Source organism: Ambystoma mexicanum, chromosome 10 (genome assembly GCF_040938575.1).
Source record: "Ambystoma mexicanum isolate Mex_15411 chromosome 10, UKY_AmexF1_1, whole genome shotgun sequence".
In the NCBI taxonomy this organism is placed as follows: Eukaryota; Metazoa; Chordata; class Amphibia; order Caudata; family Ambystomatidae; genus Ambystoma; species Ambystoma mexicanum.
In genome coordinates, this window is record NC_090932.1 from 1,144,722,966 (window position 1) to 1,144,740,639 (window position 17,674).

Below are 17,674 nucleotides of genomic sequence, written 5' to 3' on the forward strand. Positions count from 1 at the left end.
TGCAACCCGGGGCATAGTGAAGCGCACATTCGGAGTGCTCAAGTCACGCTTTCGCTCCCTTGACCGCTCTGGTGGGCAGCTGCTATACGCGCCCCCAGTAGTGTGCAGGATCATAGTGGCAGCATGTGTCTTGCACAACGTTGTAACATGCCGGCGCGTGCCGGTGGACATGGTGGTGCCCCCACATCCCCAACCACATGCACGGCCACTGCGCATGGGAGGTGAAAGGGCAAGTGGTGAGGCAGCCCGTACCCAGCTTGTGGCAAATTACTTCACCTAAAATCACACCCATGCGGAGTGCACACAGCCCTGGCACATACCAGCTGACAAAGCCCTGGTATGGTACTCCATGGCAGCAAGCATGCAGGTCTGGAAGGTTTGGTTCTGCAGGATGATGGTACGGAGATCCCCATGCAGCATCCCACGGGTTGCCTGCATTTCTGCCTGCATGGCCTCGCGTGATGCCCGGATCTCTGCACGGGTTGCCTGGAGCTCAGCTGAGAGTGAACATGTGAGCTGCTCCAGCTGCTGTCCTGACCTAAAATTCTGGCAAGGCTCAAGTTCACCCATAGTATCTCTGAGGAACTTGTGTTCTAACCTCAGGGCTTCCCTGTGGGCCTGTGACTCTACAGATATGGCTTCGCGCGGAGCCTCCAGTCCAGCCCGTCGGTCCCTGTTGGACGCCAACATGTCCTCCCCGTGTGAGTGGCAAATGGAGTTTGTTGCCTGCTGCTGGAGCTCCACCTGCCTTTCAGGGGGGAGAATGAAAGTGGCCTGAGCCATCATTTCACACAATGCTCCCTATTGTGCTGCAATACTGTAGATGGAGTTCTCCCACACAGTACTGCCTGGTGGCGCACGGCTACCGCGTTGACGGGCACCATACCTGTTTGGGGCAAGGCGATCTGCACCTTGCTGTGCTGGGACTGCCCGAGGCTGCAGGACTGCATTCCTCCTTTGATCTGCTGGCCCAGGAACACGAGCAAATATTGTGGAGTGTGACCCCGCATCCGTAACCGCCACAGGCAGACTTTCCAACACTGACATCCCCATAGAGGGGTCTACCCCCGGTGCAGGTGGGTTGGACAGAACAGGTCCCTGCCAGAAACACTCACCTGCGATGGCACATATGTCTCACTGTCCGATTCAGCACCTGATTCATAGAAGTCTCCGGAGGTGTACGCAGAGACACCCGTGGACAGTATGGTCTGGAGGAGGATTGGGTTTTCACCCACCACCACCCCACGTCCTCCACTGGTGCCCGGTTGTGGCTGAGATCCCTCCTGGGTGTGTAACATCCCCTCCTCCTCAACAGCATCAAGTGCCTCATCACCTGCAAAAACATGAAAGACAACAAATGGAAACAGGCATGAGCACCATAACACACACATAGGCCTGACGAGACAGAGATCCAGTACATAAATTGCACATGTCCCACATGAATATAACTCTGGCATGCATGCACTGTCAATGGCCCTCATTAGGACCCTGGCGGATTTTTTCCGCCATCGACGGACTTTTCCGCCATGGCGTAAAGTCCGTTTACGCCATGGCGGATGGTGGACTTACCGCCCCATTCCGAGGTCGGCGGGGCGGTAAGTCCCCATTGACCCATTTACCCTTCCCCATTCCCATTTCGGCCCCATAGGGTATAATGGGAGTGGGGAAGGAGTTAATTACGCCACCGTAAATTACGGTGGCGTAATTAACACCAAGGTCCCATAGCGCCATGGATTTTTACGCCCGCAAAAAGCGGGCGGAAAAATGACCATGGCGCTCTGGGAACTCGGGATTGGCGGTAAGGGGTCGGCGCAGCTAACGCTAGCGTAAACCCCTTACCGCCAGGGTCCTAATGAGGGCCAATGAGTTGGAAGGGGAGGCAAAAAGCACACACTGAGGACTCCAAGATGGAAAAGCAACACATGTGCAGCATGCCGGATCTCACTGGCAGCACACATTAGCCTGTGAGTGGCATGTCCAATACACATACATGACACATGCCAACACAGATGTCAATTAGCATAGTCATGGTACATTTGACAACTACAGCCATATGGTAGTGAATGAGTACTATCACCCATCCATGTGAGATGGAGATGATGAGATGAAACATGCAAAATAGTGTGACAAAATACGCATGTGCCACACGCTGCAACACATCCAGTGTTCAATTACACAGTGATGGCAGGCAGATGGATACATCAATGGTTGGTCTCTTCAACATGACAGAAGACAACAGTCATGTTCTACATTCAAACAGGGCCCAAAAATGATTGTGTGCAGGCCATTACTCAATCAGCCTGAATGGTTAAATCATTCCCATAACAAGGTAACAAATGTGGGCCATTGTGGGGTGTAATCTATGACAGAAGCATGTCACATATGAAACAATCAGGCTGAATGAACAGGAACACATTTTTAACAATGTTGTTGCAGGATGACAGTTGATGGGCAACTGCAGTAATCTGGTGCAAATTGGCTACTGTGGTGAGAAGGGATACTGTCATACCCAAAACCAAGGCCGGGGAATGGTTTGGAGGAACAACATGGGTGACCCATACCAGTCATGACTGCACACCCTCGCCTGGCACTCAATCAGAACACATCACCCAAGCAACATACACATGGATTACACACATGCATGGCCACTCACCGGACAATGCTTCAAGATATGGTAGGTCTCCCACGCCTCGGATCTGTTCCTCTGTGACGAAGGTTCCAGCGACAGACTCATGTTCAGTGAGTTGGTCGTCCTCTGGTGGAGACCCACCACCGGTCACCAGAGTAGAGGCATGATTGGAAGCCAGCTTGTTCTTGTCCAATACACATACATGACACATGCCATCACACAGATGTCACGTAGCATAGTCATGGTACATTTGACAACTACAGCCATATGGTAGTGAATGAGTACTATCACCCATCCATGTGAGATGGAGATGATGAGATGAAACATGCAAAATAGTGTGACAAAATACGCATGTGCCACATGCTGCAACACATCCAGTGTTCAATTACACAGTGATGGCAGGCAGATGGATACATCAATGGTTGGTCTCTTCAACATGACAGAAGACAACAGTCATGTTCTACATTCAAACAGGGCCCAAAAATGATTGTGTGCAGGCCATTACTCAATCAGCCTGAATGGTTAAATCATTCCCATAACAAGGTAACAAATGTGGGCCATTGTGGGGTGTAATCTATGACAGAAGCATGTTACATATGAAACAATCAGGCTGAATGAACAGGAACACATTTTTAACAATGTTGTTGCAAGATGACAGTTGATGGGCAACTGCAGTAATCTGGTGCAAATTGGCTACTGTGGTGAGAAGGGATACTGTCATACCCAAAACCAAGGCCGGGGAATGGTTTGGAGGAACAACATGGGTGACCCATACCAGTCATGACTGCACACCCTCGCCTGGCACTCAATCAGAACACATCACCCAAGCAACATACACATGGATTACACACATGCATGGCCACTCACCGGACAATGCTTCAAGATATGGTAGGTCTCCCACGCCTCGGATCTGTTCCTCTGTGACGAAGGTTCCAGCGACAGACTCATGTTCAGTGAGTTGGTCGTCCTCTGGTGGAGACCCACCACCAGTCGCCAGAGTAGAGGCATGATTGGAAGCCAGCTTGTTCTTGTCCAATACACATACATGACACATGCCATCACACAGATGTCACGTAGCATAGTCATGGTACATTTGACAACTACAGCCATATGGTAGTGAATGAGTACTATCACCCATCCATGTGAGATGGAGATGATGAGATGAAACATGAAAAATAGTGTGACAAAATACGCATGTGCCACATGCTGCAACACATCCAGTGTTCAATTACACAGTGATGGCAGGCAGATGGATACATCAATGGTTGGTCTCTTCAACATGACAGAAGACAACAGTCATGTTCTACATTCAAACAGGGCCCAAAAATTATTGTGTGCAGGCCATTACTCAATCAGCCTGAATGGTTAAATCATTCCCATAACAAGGTAACAAATGTGGGCCATTGTGGGGTGTAATCTATGACAGAAGCATGTCACATATGAAACAATCAGGCTGAATGAACAGGAACACATTTTTAACAATGTTGTTGCAAGATGACAGTTGATGGGCAACTGCAGTAATCTGGTGCAAATTGGCTACTGTGGTGAGAAGGGATACTGTCATACCCAAAACCAAGGCCGGGGAATGGTTTGGAGGAACAACATGGGTGACCCATACCAGTCATGACTGCACACCCTCGCCTGGCACTCAATCAGAACACATCACCCAAGCAACATACACATGGATTACACACATGCATGGCCACTCACCGGACAATGCTTCAAGATATGGTAGGTCTCCCACGCCTCGGATCTGTTCCTCTGTGACGAAGGTTCCAGCGACAGACTCATGTTCAGTGAGTTGGTCGTCCTCTGGTGGAGACCCACCACCAGTCACCAGAGTAGAGGCATGATTGGAAGCCAGCTTGTTCTTTGCTCTGCGTTTCAGGTCATTCCACCTCTTGTATCAATCATCAGCTGTGTGCCTCCCAAATCCAAGGGCACTAATGTGGTCCGCGATGGTCTGCCAGTGGGCCCTACCTTGAGCAGGCGTAGCCTTGCACCCTGCAGTCACCACCATTTTGCGGCTATGTGCCAACACATAGGCCACAAGTGCATCTAGTTCGGCGTCATTGAAGCTAGGCTTCCTTGACGTGCTGGAGTGTGTAGCTGTGTCTGGGGTCCCAGCCTGTAGTGCAAGAGCACCCTTCTTCTTCTTGGAAGGTGGTGCAGATCCTGAGTGATTTACGCCACTCTGGTTGGTAGGTGCAGAAGTGCAGATGGACTGGGTACTGGAAGTTTCCAAAGGCACAATGACCAAAGGTCTCGGTGCAGGCATTGGCTGCAGGGTGATGTTGGCAGGACCAACGTCGGTGTGATGGAGTTGGACCAACACTGTCCCGGCTGGGAGACTCAGAGCTGGGGTGGATTGTGCTGGAGCTGCCCCTGCAGCCTCCTCACCCTGGCTACTTGGGGCAGCAGATGACATTGCTGCCCCAGATCCACGTGGCCTGGTGGCAGCAACTTTCACCGCCACACGTGGCTTAGACTTGGTGACCTGGTAGTCAGTCTGGGAGTCATCCTATGCCGGTTCAGTTGACAATATGGGCGGGTATAAGAAGGGCTGAGCTGGGATGGTGTCCGCGAAATTTCCCACAACCATTGGGGGGGCATAGGTGGCCCCGATTGGTCCTCCACACACTGGCCTCTTGGGGCACCCTGCACATCCTCGCCACGTCCCCTACCGTGCCCACCTTTTGGAGGTCAGCCACCTTTCCCTCCCTTACTGCTTGGTCGCCTCCCAACCATGGCACTGATGTTGTTGTGCGTATGGGAGTTGCAGTAAACAATTGTCCTGGGCAATTGGGGTGAAAGGGGTAGGGTACTAGATGGAATTCGTACCCTAGTGCTCTAGCAAGGCTGTCTGTGACCCCTGGGGGAAGATGACGGGTCACGCAACGCACAGGCACCCCAAAAACAAAAGTAAACATGCACGCAACCCCTGATAGACCACGTGCGTGGAAAAATGAACCTGCACTACGCTGTGGCACCCAGAAACACAAAAATAAGCATACGCGTGTTACACGCAGCCTACAATGACCTCTAAAGGGGTATGCAACACAAGGGGGCAACCACAGTTGGTAAATACGTGCGTGACTCACCGTCTGCCTGGAAAAAGAACGTGAAAAAGACACACGTGTGCACGTTGGCAGCACCCCCGCCAAAAGAAGAAATGAACGCAGTCTGAGGAAACAGGGAGTACGCACTGGAACCGTTGTGAAGTAATCGCGTGTGAACCGACAAGATGTACAAGAATCACCCGCTCGCTCTCCATAAAAAGCACATACAAGAAAAATCATCCTACACGTACCTTTTAAGCCAGCCCACACATGCCACGTCACTTAGGCGCCTACTCACTAAGGGCATTTCCTCCAATCACACGCAGTGACACCCGGACGTGCAGTTTTTTCATGTGTACAATTAACATGCACCCGTGTTGTGGGAACGCCCGTGCATGTAACGTCACAGGTGTGCTTACACACTAAGGGCCTTTCCTCAAATTACATGCTAACGTGCTGTTTTTTCACGTGCCAAATCACTCCGTATCAAGCTGTCCACGCAACAACACACGGAAGACCACGCTCCTGCCCAGAAGGCTGAATTATTGCCCCCAGAGCCCCGAGCACGCTCCCACCTGCCATCTGCTGTTGCCTGCCTGCCTGCTGGCCACATGCCCTGCTATTTGGTGCCTGCACGTCAGCCATCTGCAGGGGTCCAGTTGCTGTGACAACCCCTGCTGGAACAGAAGACTCCCGACTGGAGTACCATCTTGCTCCACAGCCCAGCCCCAGGACCCAGTTGCCCACCCACACCTGCCTCGGGGGTTGCCATGTCGGAAACAACACCATCTGGCACCACTGGCAACCCCCAGCCAGAGAGTCAGAGGGCTACCAGCTTCAGTGCTGCAGAAGTTGGTATCCTGGTGGAGCAAGTCCTGGGGCATTATGATGCCCTCTTTGGAAGTTCACGCGCCATAATGAAGGACGGAAGAGGATCTGGACGGACATCGTGGCTGCCATCAACGTGGAGGAGGTGGCAGCCTGCAACTTGCAACACGTCCGGAAGCGCTGGGAGGACTTCAGGTCCAGGATCCTCAGCAAGGCCTGGCGTCTCCTGAAGGCAAAGCATGCAAAGGGGCGCCGGGTCCGCCTTACCAACATGCAGATGAGGGTCCTGGAACACATACATCCAGCGCTCAACCTCCAGGTCCTTGGGAGACAGACCCGTCCGGAGTTGAGTGGTAAGTGTGCATGCATACTGATTGGATGCTGTGCATGTTGAGGTGTGGCAGGTGTGTGCAGGTTGCACATATGTCTTGGAAGGCCCATGTATGGATGTGTATGTACAGGGACATGAGCCTGCCGCATGAGAGTCCAGTCATGTTTGAGGCACATCAATGGTGTATGTGTACAAAAGCATTATGGCCAAATGCATGTTGGGGTGCACACATGTTTACATATCTGTGTATGTACCATGGCATGGTTGGGGTGTGACACATGGATGCGGGTTCCACCTTCATGTACGTGCATGGTGTACATGTGTGTGTGTGAGGGTATTTGACATGTGTGCCACTGTGATACACCATGGATGCATGTGACACTGACATGTAGGAGGCTGATTGGCAGATGTGACATGGATGCCGAGGATTTCACTGCAACAGGTGGTGTAGATGTACAGATGCATGCACGTCTGGTGACATATGTGCATGTGTTTGCCAATCCCCATGTTGCATGTGACGTCAGGCTAACCTTCGGATGGTCATGGTGTTGTATGTGTATGGATTGTGCTGGCTGCTGCAACATTCCTGTTCATTTGCGCGTGTGTGTCGCTAGAAATGATATGTGTGTTGGGGAGTGTGATGCCATGTGTGAAGTTTGAGACTGCCACTCATCTGCAACTGTCATATGTGTATCAGACCATTGTACAGTGCCCTGATGCTTGTGTTCTGTATCTCCCTGTCTGCAGCGTCAACTGATGAAGCGGGCGGAGACGGTGCTGTGGAGCACACAGGGTGGGATCCCACCGCCAGCCGGAGAGGCAAGGCCCAGCTCCCCTCCCAGGTTGCCATCTCGTCAGGGAGTGAGGAGTCTGGTGCCGCCTCCGCGGCCGTAGCTGCCGGGCGTAGGTCCAAGAGGCGGAGGTCGGAGGTGGACTCCTCGGCAGCAGAAGGGGCAGCTGCGACCCCACACGGGCCTACAGAGGAAGATGGCACAGAGTCATCCAGGTTGGTGGGGGGTTTGGTTGAGGAGGAGGCCGTGGAAGTCACACACACGTGGCCAGGAGGGGGGATTCCACTGGTTCCAGTGGTGCAGTCCAGGGGCAGGGACTTGAGGCAGCACAGGCCACCGCGGAGGTGCCTGTGTGTAATCCTGTTTCCGATCCTGTGACTGCATCATCCGGCACCAGCAGGGATGCCTTCGTCCAGACCTGTTTTCAGGGAGGGGATAGCCGCACAACAACTGGCATTCCTCTCCCTGCAGACGTGGCAATCCGGGACCGTCTTGAGCCTGTCCTGGGTGGGGTGGCGTTACGTGTTCGTGACATTCGGAATGACGTGCAGGGTTCTCGTGAGGACAGCGCACGTCATTTTGAATGTCTCGAAGACCGCATCAACCTACTGGGCTGGGTCACCAGTGCTGGGTTCCTCCGTGTGCTGGAGCTTCTGCCGACCACCTCCTCAACTGAACTCCCTATGCGCCGGTGGTCCTCCGTGCCATCTTCCTGCACAAGTGTCACCCGGGCACCCTGTGGAGCTGTCCCTGACCCAGCAGCCAGGCTGGTGGAGGACACATCCCTGCCACAGTCGGGAGTCAGAGGTCCAACAGGGGTGGCCACCCCAACAACTGGACCCCAGCAGGTGGATGACATGCAGGCGACAACAGGCAGGGAACATGCACGGCAGCAGCAGGCTCAAGGTGGGAGCGATGATGTCTCGGGGCCAACAACATCAGGGGCAGGCATCTTCTGTGTGGCAGCGGTTGGGCCAGACCATAGATGCGGAGTGGGGGCGGGCAGAAGAGGCACGGCTCACAATGGTCAGGACAGAGAACTCCATGCGCAGGGCGCTGAGGTGGGCCGAGTGCCTCGAGGCAATTCGCAGGGAGTTGGAGTTGAACATGGCATCATCCCTGCGAAACCTCGGGGACATGAAAGAGGCCCGCCTCCAGGATATAGACCAGGAGTTTGATGATGCCCTGGCCCGGGAAATCGGAAAGTGAGCCGTTGGACTAGACTGCCCACATTGTATATAGTTTGTAGTGTTAGGTTTCATTTTCATTTTCCTTTATTTTGGGGTGATTGGACTATGCCCCACACTTTTGTATATAGTTCTTTTCTTAGGTAGTATTTTTGATAGGTTTCATTTCTTTCGTTGGGCTCATGGACCCTGGATGAAATCGGTCTACATAGTTGAACAGTGGATTTATGAGAGAATTCGATTTTTTTACTCACCATGGATCAATGGATTTTACAATTTACGTTTCCTTTGGATTTGATTTGGTGGACCGAGAGTTTGGACGAAATTTCTTTTGGTTCTTCATATGTTTTTTATTCTGTTTTGGACATACATTTCAATTCATGTTTGAAATATTGTTCATGCTTTCATTTCATTTCATTCATTTTGTTCATAATACATTTTGATTTCTTACTTCCATGTGTGGTAATCGCTCATTGGGTTACTGCATGTGAAAAAGTGGATGTACACAATCACTGGCACCCAGTGTGTGTGTGTGAGGGACATGTATTGATGTGCCTAGTTGAATTTCGGTTTGTGTCATGAAATAGGCATTTCAATGTGGGGTGGATTGAGGACTTGATTGCCTCTCAAGACTGGGGTGGCGTGCTGTGGGATTTTGGTGGACATGAGGCCCATGATTGCGCATCTTTATGACGTGTTGGGGGGGACATGAGTCGGGGCCTGCTGGCAGGTGCCCGTCAATGCTGGGTGGGTGGGGGTGCAGGGGGACATGAGTCGGGCCATAACCCTCAATGCTGGGTGGGTGGGGGTGCAGGGGGAAATGAGTGGGGGCCTTCTGGCAGATGCCCGTCAATACTGGGTGGCTGGGGGTGCAGGGGGGCATGAGTGTGGGCCTGCTGGCAGGTGCCCGTCAATTCTGGGTGGGTGGGGGTGCAGGGGGACATGAGTGTGGGCCTGCTGGCATGTGCCCGTCAATGCTGGGTGGGTGGAGGTGCAGGGGGACATGAGTCAGGGCCTGCTGGCAGGTGCCCGTCAATGCTGGGTGGGTGGGGGTGCAGGGGGACATGAGTCGGGCCATAACCGTCAATGCTGAGTGGGTGGGGGTGCAGGGGGACATGAGTGTGGGCCTGCTGGCAGGTGCCCGTCAATGCTGGGTGGCTGGGGGTGCAGGGGGACATGAGTGTGGGCCTGCTGGCAGGTGCCCGTCAATGCTGGGTGGCTGGGGGTGTAGGGGGACATGAGTGTGGGCCTGCTGGCAGGTGCCTGTCAATGCCGGGTGGGTGGGGGTGCAGGGGGACATGAGTCGGGGCCTGCTGGCAGGTGCCCATCAATGCTGGGTTGGTGGGGGTGCAGGGGAACATGAGTCGGGGCCTGCTAGCAGGTGCCCATCAATGCTGGGTGGGTGGGGGTGCAGGGGGACATGAGTCGGGGCCTGCTGGCAGGTGCCCATCAATGCTGGGTGGGTGGGGGTGCAGGGGGACATGAGTGGGGGCCTGCTGGCAGGTGCCCGTCAATGCTGGGTGGGTGGGGTGCAGGGGGACATGAGTTGGTGATCACTAGTGCAAGGTGACACTACCCCACTCTGCAAGCAAAATCTTGTGTGATACTCCCTGCGCACCCCAGAAATACACGTACCCTGCTCGCCCAAGGCCTATCACGTGTGATACTCCCCGTGCACCCCACTGGATATACGTACCCCGCAATGCAAGCGGAATCGCGTGTGAAAGTACCCGCGTACCCCTCAGAATACACGTACCCCGCTCAGACAGCGAAATCGCGCGTGTAAGTACCCGCGCACCCCTCAGAATACACGTACCCCGCTCAGACAGCAAAATCACGTGTGAAACTTCCCGCGCACCCCAGAAATACACGTACCCCGCTCGCACAAGGCCTATCGTGTGTGAAACTTCCCGCGCCCCCCAGGAATACTCGTTCCCCGCTCGTGCGATTGCAGTGTAGTGGCCCTGTTAGCTGGTCCAGGGTTAGCACGGCCCTTTGCGCTGCATTGGGGATTTCAATGGTTTTTAATTGCGCAAGGGACGTTGTTGGGGGTGTAACTGGTACTGCGGGATGTTCTCTGCGCCAGCGCTCAAAATGGCTTGGCAATTCCATTAATACGCAGTGTGCCAGAATGCTGTTTAGCACACACGGCTGGCGCATGCTCCCTCTATGCGCTGCTCGCGTGCGCTGCCTCTGCGCTGAAATCTATGAATTACCCCGATAATGTGCGTGTGAAAAGCCATTTGAGAAAACCAAAACAAGAACACTCAAGATCATAATAGTTAAAAGCACTTGGTCCCTTATTCATAGAAATGGCCGCGTGCCGAGAAGGACACTGCGCAAACCTGCATGCAAAAAGAAAAATGGAATTGACAGTGCAAAGTTACCGTATTCATGAGTCGTGCCCGAAATGACCTGACATGCCCACACGCAAAGCATAAACAGCCAGAACAGCTACCTTTGTGCGCTCCCCGGGCACAAATGCAAGCACCCTTCAAACAGTGTGCAGGGTCTCCTGTAAGCATACCTGCGACTCAGGTACCCTGCGCGGTGTCCCCCGTAACTGTATCTGGCACCCCAACAACATGCTTATAAAAAAATCGTAACACAGCAATAACTCAGGAAAGCTGCGTGCAAATCCACGTAAAACGTTCCTGCACCCTGCTACACTGATTACAAGCATCCCTAAGTTACATCGGAACCCCGATTGAGTACACGAATCCCGAAATCCGACATGCGACCCCACCTGTGCACTGACAATCCTCCACGCAAGTGGATTTATGCCTGCCTTCAGGTGGCGGATCGTATGGAGGACTTGCGTGGCCATTTCCAGTCTGAGACGTTGTGCGATCGAATCCATGAATATGTCTCGTGTCACGCAATAGAGGGCGTGCGCGTGGCTGCCTGAAGACCGTCCCTCAGAACGCCCATTTTTTGGCAAGTTCTTCCCCATTTTCTGTCTTCCGCCCCCTTGCCAGCCCTCTCCACAGGCCACACCCATGCTCTGCTAGGAGTCTCGCACAATGCCCTTGACGGCTCGCACAGACGTGCCGAGCCAGCAGGAAATTCACGCAAGTCCAGGGAAAGTACTGCGCATTCAGTTCCATGAATCAACGAAGGCGGCTTTGTGCGCAGTTGCGCGCGCAAGTACCCTCTTTTCTGTGCAGATTATTCAATGAATCGGTCCCTTGGTTTTTAAAACACTTCTTTCCATACAATGGGCTACTGTAATATTTCTGGAATGGTCGACATCTCTCGAATATTTCTGTGGCCTTCTCCAAGACAAAGAGGGCTTGTTTATCTCGGTTATTTCTTATACCAAGAAAGTCTAATTAATTATCTGTTAGATGATATTTTTCAACTCCACTGAAGCTTATAATTCTGCAAATAATAATAATGAAAATCTTGTAAGCAGCAATGCAGAATATGGATTCTTGATAATACCTTCCATTGAATCTCAACAGTTCCATCTGTCTGTTACTGCGTAAAACCATAAGCCTGAATTATGAATATCTGCTGTGCCCTTTCTTTCTGTGTAAAGTCAGTCAGTGTCAGTGCTGTTTGTACCTCTGCAGGGAGCATACAGTATTGGAAGATGAGTTGGAGAAATCACTGAAACAATGCCTGTATGTTGGGCAAGGTTTTGCACACAGCCCTTCCGCGTCAACCTCAGGGGAGGAATTGTTGGTGGAGGAGCACAGGTAGGCTGATTAGCAGGGTTACCTCACTTCAATGTGAATCTTTTATTATGCTCACAGAGTGTTAGTGGACCCGAGCTTCTGTAGAGTGCATGGCACCTATGATGATGCCCACCAAGACATCATAAGGGGAGCATGTATTGCCAGAAAAAGTAATTCTATATCTACAGGCGTTTATGTGGGGAGCAAGGACTGGAGTGCGAGTCCGAAATCAGAAAAACAAACAGTGGTTTCCCTTTATATTGGTCACAATCGCACCATTTAGTATTATTTTGCTGGGTTTATAGGCTTCAAAATTAAAAATCACATTTTCAAGGGTGTCAAAAAAGCACAATTCTTCATGTGTACAAACACATAGTTTGTTTCTTGGAATTTAAAGTGTGTAAAAGTCTTTGACAATTGTTGTTAACAAGCGACACAAGTTTCATAACTACTGTTGCTTCTTCATCACTTACATTAAAATATACGTATTGTTGGGCAAACATCCCTATAGCATATTTTACCATTGGAATCAATGGATAATAAATAGAAATCAACTATGTGTTTGTACATGTGGTGATGTGCTCTTTGGTCATCAGTCAAGATTGGGTTAGATTGAAAACCTATTATGAAGGCTATATACCTACCAAACGAATACCAAGACCAATGACAAGGGACATCTTTCTTTGCTTTTCAGTTTTTATTTGGGCAATGATGACTGTCGACTCCTTTGAGAACAGTCACAGCTGTAAGGTGCCTCTCTCTTGTTTATTTGAATTCTATATATGTGTGAGTGGACTGCAAACTGTAGGAGACCTGAGAAAAGGAGCCTGACACCTCACTGCACATATGTGCATACCAGGAGTACCCAGGGGGAAAGGTGGATGGACCTTAGTAAGGACCAAGGCCCTGTCCACCCAAATGGGAGACAGCTACACAAGTGCCCCTGGTTTAATTAACAGACACAGTCTGGCTTCTTGTAACAAGCGAGAACCGCTCTCCTTTGTATATTTGTATAAGTCAAACTAATCCTTGTTACACATGAGCCATATTACATTACTGAGCTACTAACTGAGGCTCTCTACGGATAATACAGGAAAGTAACATTTTTCAACAGTTTTACATTTCATCACATTTGATATAATTAATTACACATTTCCTGCCTTAGGTTTTTCTCAGTGGATCCTGTGGGGCCCTTGGGACCCAATTCATTCCCATTTGCTGATTAACTATTCATATATTTAAGTGTTGGCACCTGGGAATTTGTACATACACATTTGTTGAATTAGTCTTCCTATACCTCATAGAGATCCCCTGAGAATGTGCACATTCACATTGGTTACAATAAATACTCAAATATATCATGGAGGTCACAGGGGGGAGTGCGCATTCACCTAGGGTAAATAAATATTCAACTATATCATATGGGTCACATGAGAAAGTGCGCATTCACCTTTGGTAAATAAATATTCATATATATCATGTAGGTCCCATGGGAAAGTGTGCATTCACCTTTAGTAAATAAATATTCAAATATATCCTCTAGGACATGAGAATGTGCGCATTCAAATTGGTTGAATACATATTTGTGTACACCAGAGTGGTCACCAGGGGAAGTGCGCATTCACCTGTGGTAAATAAATATTTAAGTATATCATGTCGGTCACCGGGGAAAGAGCGCATTCACCTTTGGTAAATAAATATTCAAAGATATCATGTAGGTTACATGAGAACGTGCGCATTCACATTGGTTAATTAAATATTCGTATACACCAGAGTGGTCACCTGGGAAAGTGTGCATTCACCTTTGGTAAATAAATATTCAAATATATCATGTAGGTCACCTGGGAAAGTGCGCATTCACCTTTAATAAATAAATATTCAAATATATCATGTAGGTCACATGAGAATGTGCACATTCACATTGGTTAAATAAATATCCGTATACACCAGAGTGGTCACCTGGGAAAGTGCACATTCACCTGTGGCAAATAAATATTCAAGTATATCATGTCAGTCACATGGGAAAGTGCGCATTCACCTTTGGTAAATAAATATTCAAATATATCATGTAGGTCACATGAGAACGTGCCCATTTACATTGCTTAGATAAATAGTCAACTTGATCGGACCAACTCCCCCTTCACACAGGTAGCTGCAGACTACCACTGGGAAGTACCACACTCACACCACATTTCGTCAAGCTCCCCAGTCAAGCTACCGGGCCGTAACCCCTCCTCAGCACAGCATTTGGAAAGCCCCCCCCCCCCCCCTCGGAAAAACCATCCCAGGGGGAAATATCAAGTTCTGCCCCAGAGCGTGTGAAATCACTACCCCCCTCCGGGCACAACAGCGCCTTCATCACAGCATCTCCGAAAGTCGGCCAAAACCCCTTTTTTTCGGAGCTTAGGTTAACTTACATGCCTCTCAGCATTCCTCTGGACAGGAGAGGAGAAAAATGATCATCCGTCTGGGCACTCCACGGCCCATGTGTTAGCCGACAGTGGGCAGAGCTCGGGATCCCAAACTTAGTGTTGCCCTTTCCTACCTGACTCAATATTCTTAGCACGCACACCGCCCCACTCTCTCTCTCTCTCTCTCTCTCTCTCTCTATCTCTGTAGCGGTGGCTTGCCGGTTGAAACACCTGCCAAGAGCCTTTAACTACAGCCCCCGGCCCACTCCCTCGACCCCGGGTGGGGGATAGAGACTAACTTCCGTCTGGCAGACGGCCTAACGGGAGGGACCGCCACTGGACACCAGAGGGCTGGGTTTGCCCTCAGTGGCAGACTCGAGCTCCTGTCTTCGTTCGCCTCTACCCTGCTCTGCCTCTACTGATCCCCTCTGGGCACTTATCCTCCGCAGGGACTATCCAACTGTATCCGCCAGCGGGGGGCCCGCGACAGTCCTGAGGTGAAATCACCTCAGAGACAACCCTGCTCCCCCTGCTGGTGGAACCTACCATCAATGTTCTAAACCCTCGCGTATGCACATACAATGATACGAGAGTGTAAACAAACATGGCAGCCATAACAACAAGGCACATCCCATGCTCACAGAAAACCCACAGGAAATGCGGGTTTACACAGCAATAGGATTTATGGTATATTTATTAACAGTCTTGCGTGCTGGAGAGCCACTTCATCCCTATAATAATGTAACCTCACTTCAATTGGTGATCTCAAAAACGTTTTTTTTCTTAAAGTGGTCGAAATGAGTAGCCATTCTAAGTGAATGACCAGCATGCTGTCCACCCTCTGAGAAGACTGTTTCACACCAGAGAACCCAGCTGGTGGCCCCATCTTGTTTTGATGAACCCGTGTTATGGAGAATTCTCAAGAATGTGCTAATTTCCATTACCTTTTGAGACCCCCAGCAACTTTGCTGGATTTCTAGGATTTGACTTTTTACCTGGAAGAGTGTGAGCCTTTTTTTTCCCACTCTTCCGTGTATTTTGATGTGTGTTTTACTTTTGTGTTCTTTGGATATGGAGTTTTAAAACAACTCCATAGGCATCATCTTTTTCTGTGTGTCACACAGCACCGTCGGTGCAGTGACACAGGGGTGTATTTCAGACTCCCCAAGGTTTAAATACCTTCTCTGGGACTGACTACTGTCTCCCAGAGCATGTAAAGTTAAATTGACTTTACTAGTCTTTTTAAATTTACAGACCCAGCACACCCTATCTTCCTATAGAGTGCTGGAGGGGTTGCCTAGCTTCCCCTGAGTCTATAAATTCATGTAACAGTCAAATGTTACCCTTTCCCACTTGAAATGGCTGGTGGCAGTGGTTTTAAACAAACTACCATGATTTTTCCCGACCGCGAACACCGGTAGCTAAAAATCGGGTCAGCCATGTTTTCCAATATGGTGCCCAAACTCCGGTCAACTTTTTTCGCCATTTCTTTTTGGAAAGGTCCTTCTTGTGTTTGTCTCTGCTCGCCAAACCAGGTTTGATCCCTTTGTTTGCTGGCCTTTGGCGGGCTTCAGTGCTGAAGCCCTCCTCTGGCGCCTGAGTGTCTGGGGTGGACAGGATGTGATGGAGGTGTCCGAAACTCCCTGTGCTTAGTCTCCTAGGAGACCTGAATGCACTCTGGCGTGATTGGCCGGCTGGCTGTCTGGCAAAGACAGCACCCTGCTGTCCGAGGGACAGCCAGGCTGGAATGACTGAGGGAAAACTGTTTAAAAGAAGGCCTCTGGGACTTGGAAAGCAGAGTCGACCACTGGAACGAAAGAACCGAAGACGAGCTGAAGGAAGACGACTGCTGCAACTCCTGGTCCACCGATGAAGCCCTTCTGCAGGTCCGAATTGCCTGAAACTCCATCGACAGAGAAGCCCTTCAAGGTTAACTTCTTCCCTTGAGTTTGGTGGGAACAACCAACTCGTAAGCCACCTGGACAACGTCCCCAACCTGGTCGAATTTTCTTCAGAGTGCTGTTGAAAACCGGATAGCCAGGGGGAAGGAAACCAGCTTGTGGACTTTAAGGCACTCACACCTTAAACTGACGTTTTGCCAAGCTGGTGGCCTCTTCCCTGGGCGGTGCAGGAACCTCCCGACGTCCTCCTTCTTATCCCCACGACTGAAGCCCAGGAACAGCAAGATCTGAGGGAACTGCCAGGAACAACTGCCTCAGCTACAGCTTTTCTTCACTTACAAGGTACTGTGAAAGTGCGGTGCAGAACTCCGTTCGGCCGCGGTGAAAGTTTGTGACACTTTTCAGACTTTGAAGGCTTGTCCTTCCCTAAACCAACATCTAATTTTTCGTCTGACCAAATTCTTCTAAGGTCTGTGGCAAAGACTTAACCGTTTACTACCAGCACTTTGCTCTCCTATACACTATTGAATTTGGCCCAGGCCTTATTGGAATTGCTGGTTGTAGTGAACTGAACCCATTTGCCCTGCCTATGAAAGTATTTGTACTATTGATTCTTATAACCTTGTCTTTTTACCCCTTATTAAAGCAACTGAAGTGCCATTTTGCTCCTCCCACTTCAGGGGAGCTAAACTTGTTCAGAAACTGATTGGTTGTGTATTGTAGTATATTAGATGGTGATATTGAGCTGCTCTTACCAGTGGAATGTTTTCCAAATTACTGTGTAAATAAATGTATATTCTTTTACCAAGAAACCTTGAGTGTTTGTTTGAATCACTGTATTTGTTGGTCCTTTGTGT

The 17,674-nt window shown here is 50.3% G+C and overlaps 1 protein-coding gene across 1 annotated transcript in view; it reads left to right on the plus strand.

Annotated features, from left to right (window-relative positions):
- FAM178B (family with sequence similarity 178 member B) overlaps positions 1-17,674 on the plus strand; it is a 1,611,694-nt gene that overhangs the window by 16,823 nt on the left and 1,577,197 nt on the right. Inside the window, exon 3 of the mRNA XM_069620260.1 lies at positions 12,401-12,526. Coding sequence (XP_069476361.1) covers positions 12,401-12,526 — 126 coding nt within the window. The remainder of the gene's footprint in view (positions 1-12,400; positions 12,527-17,674) is intronic.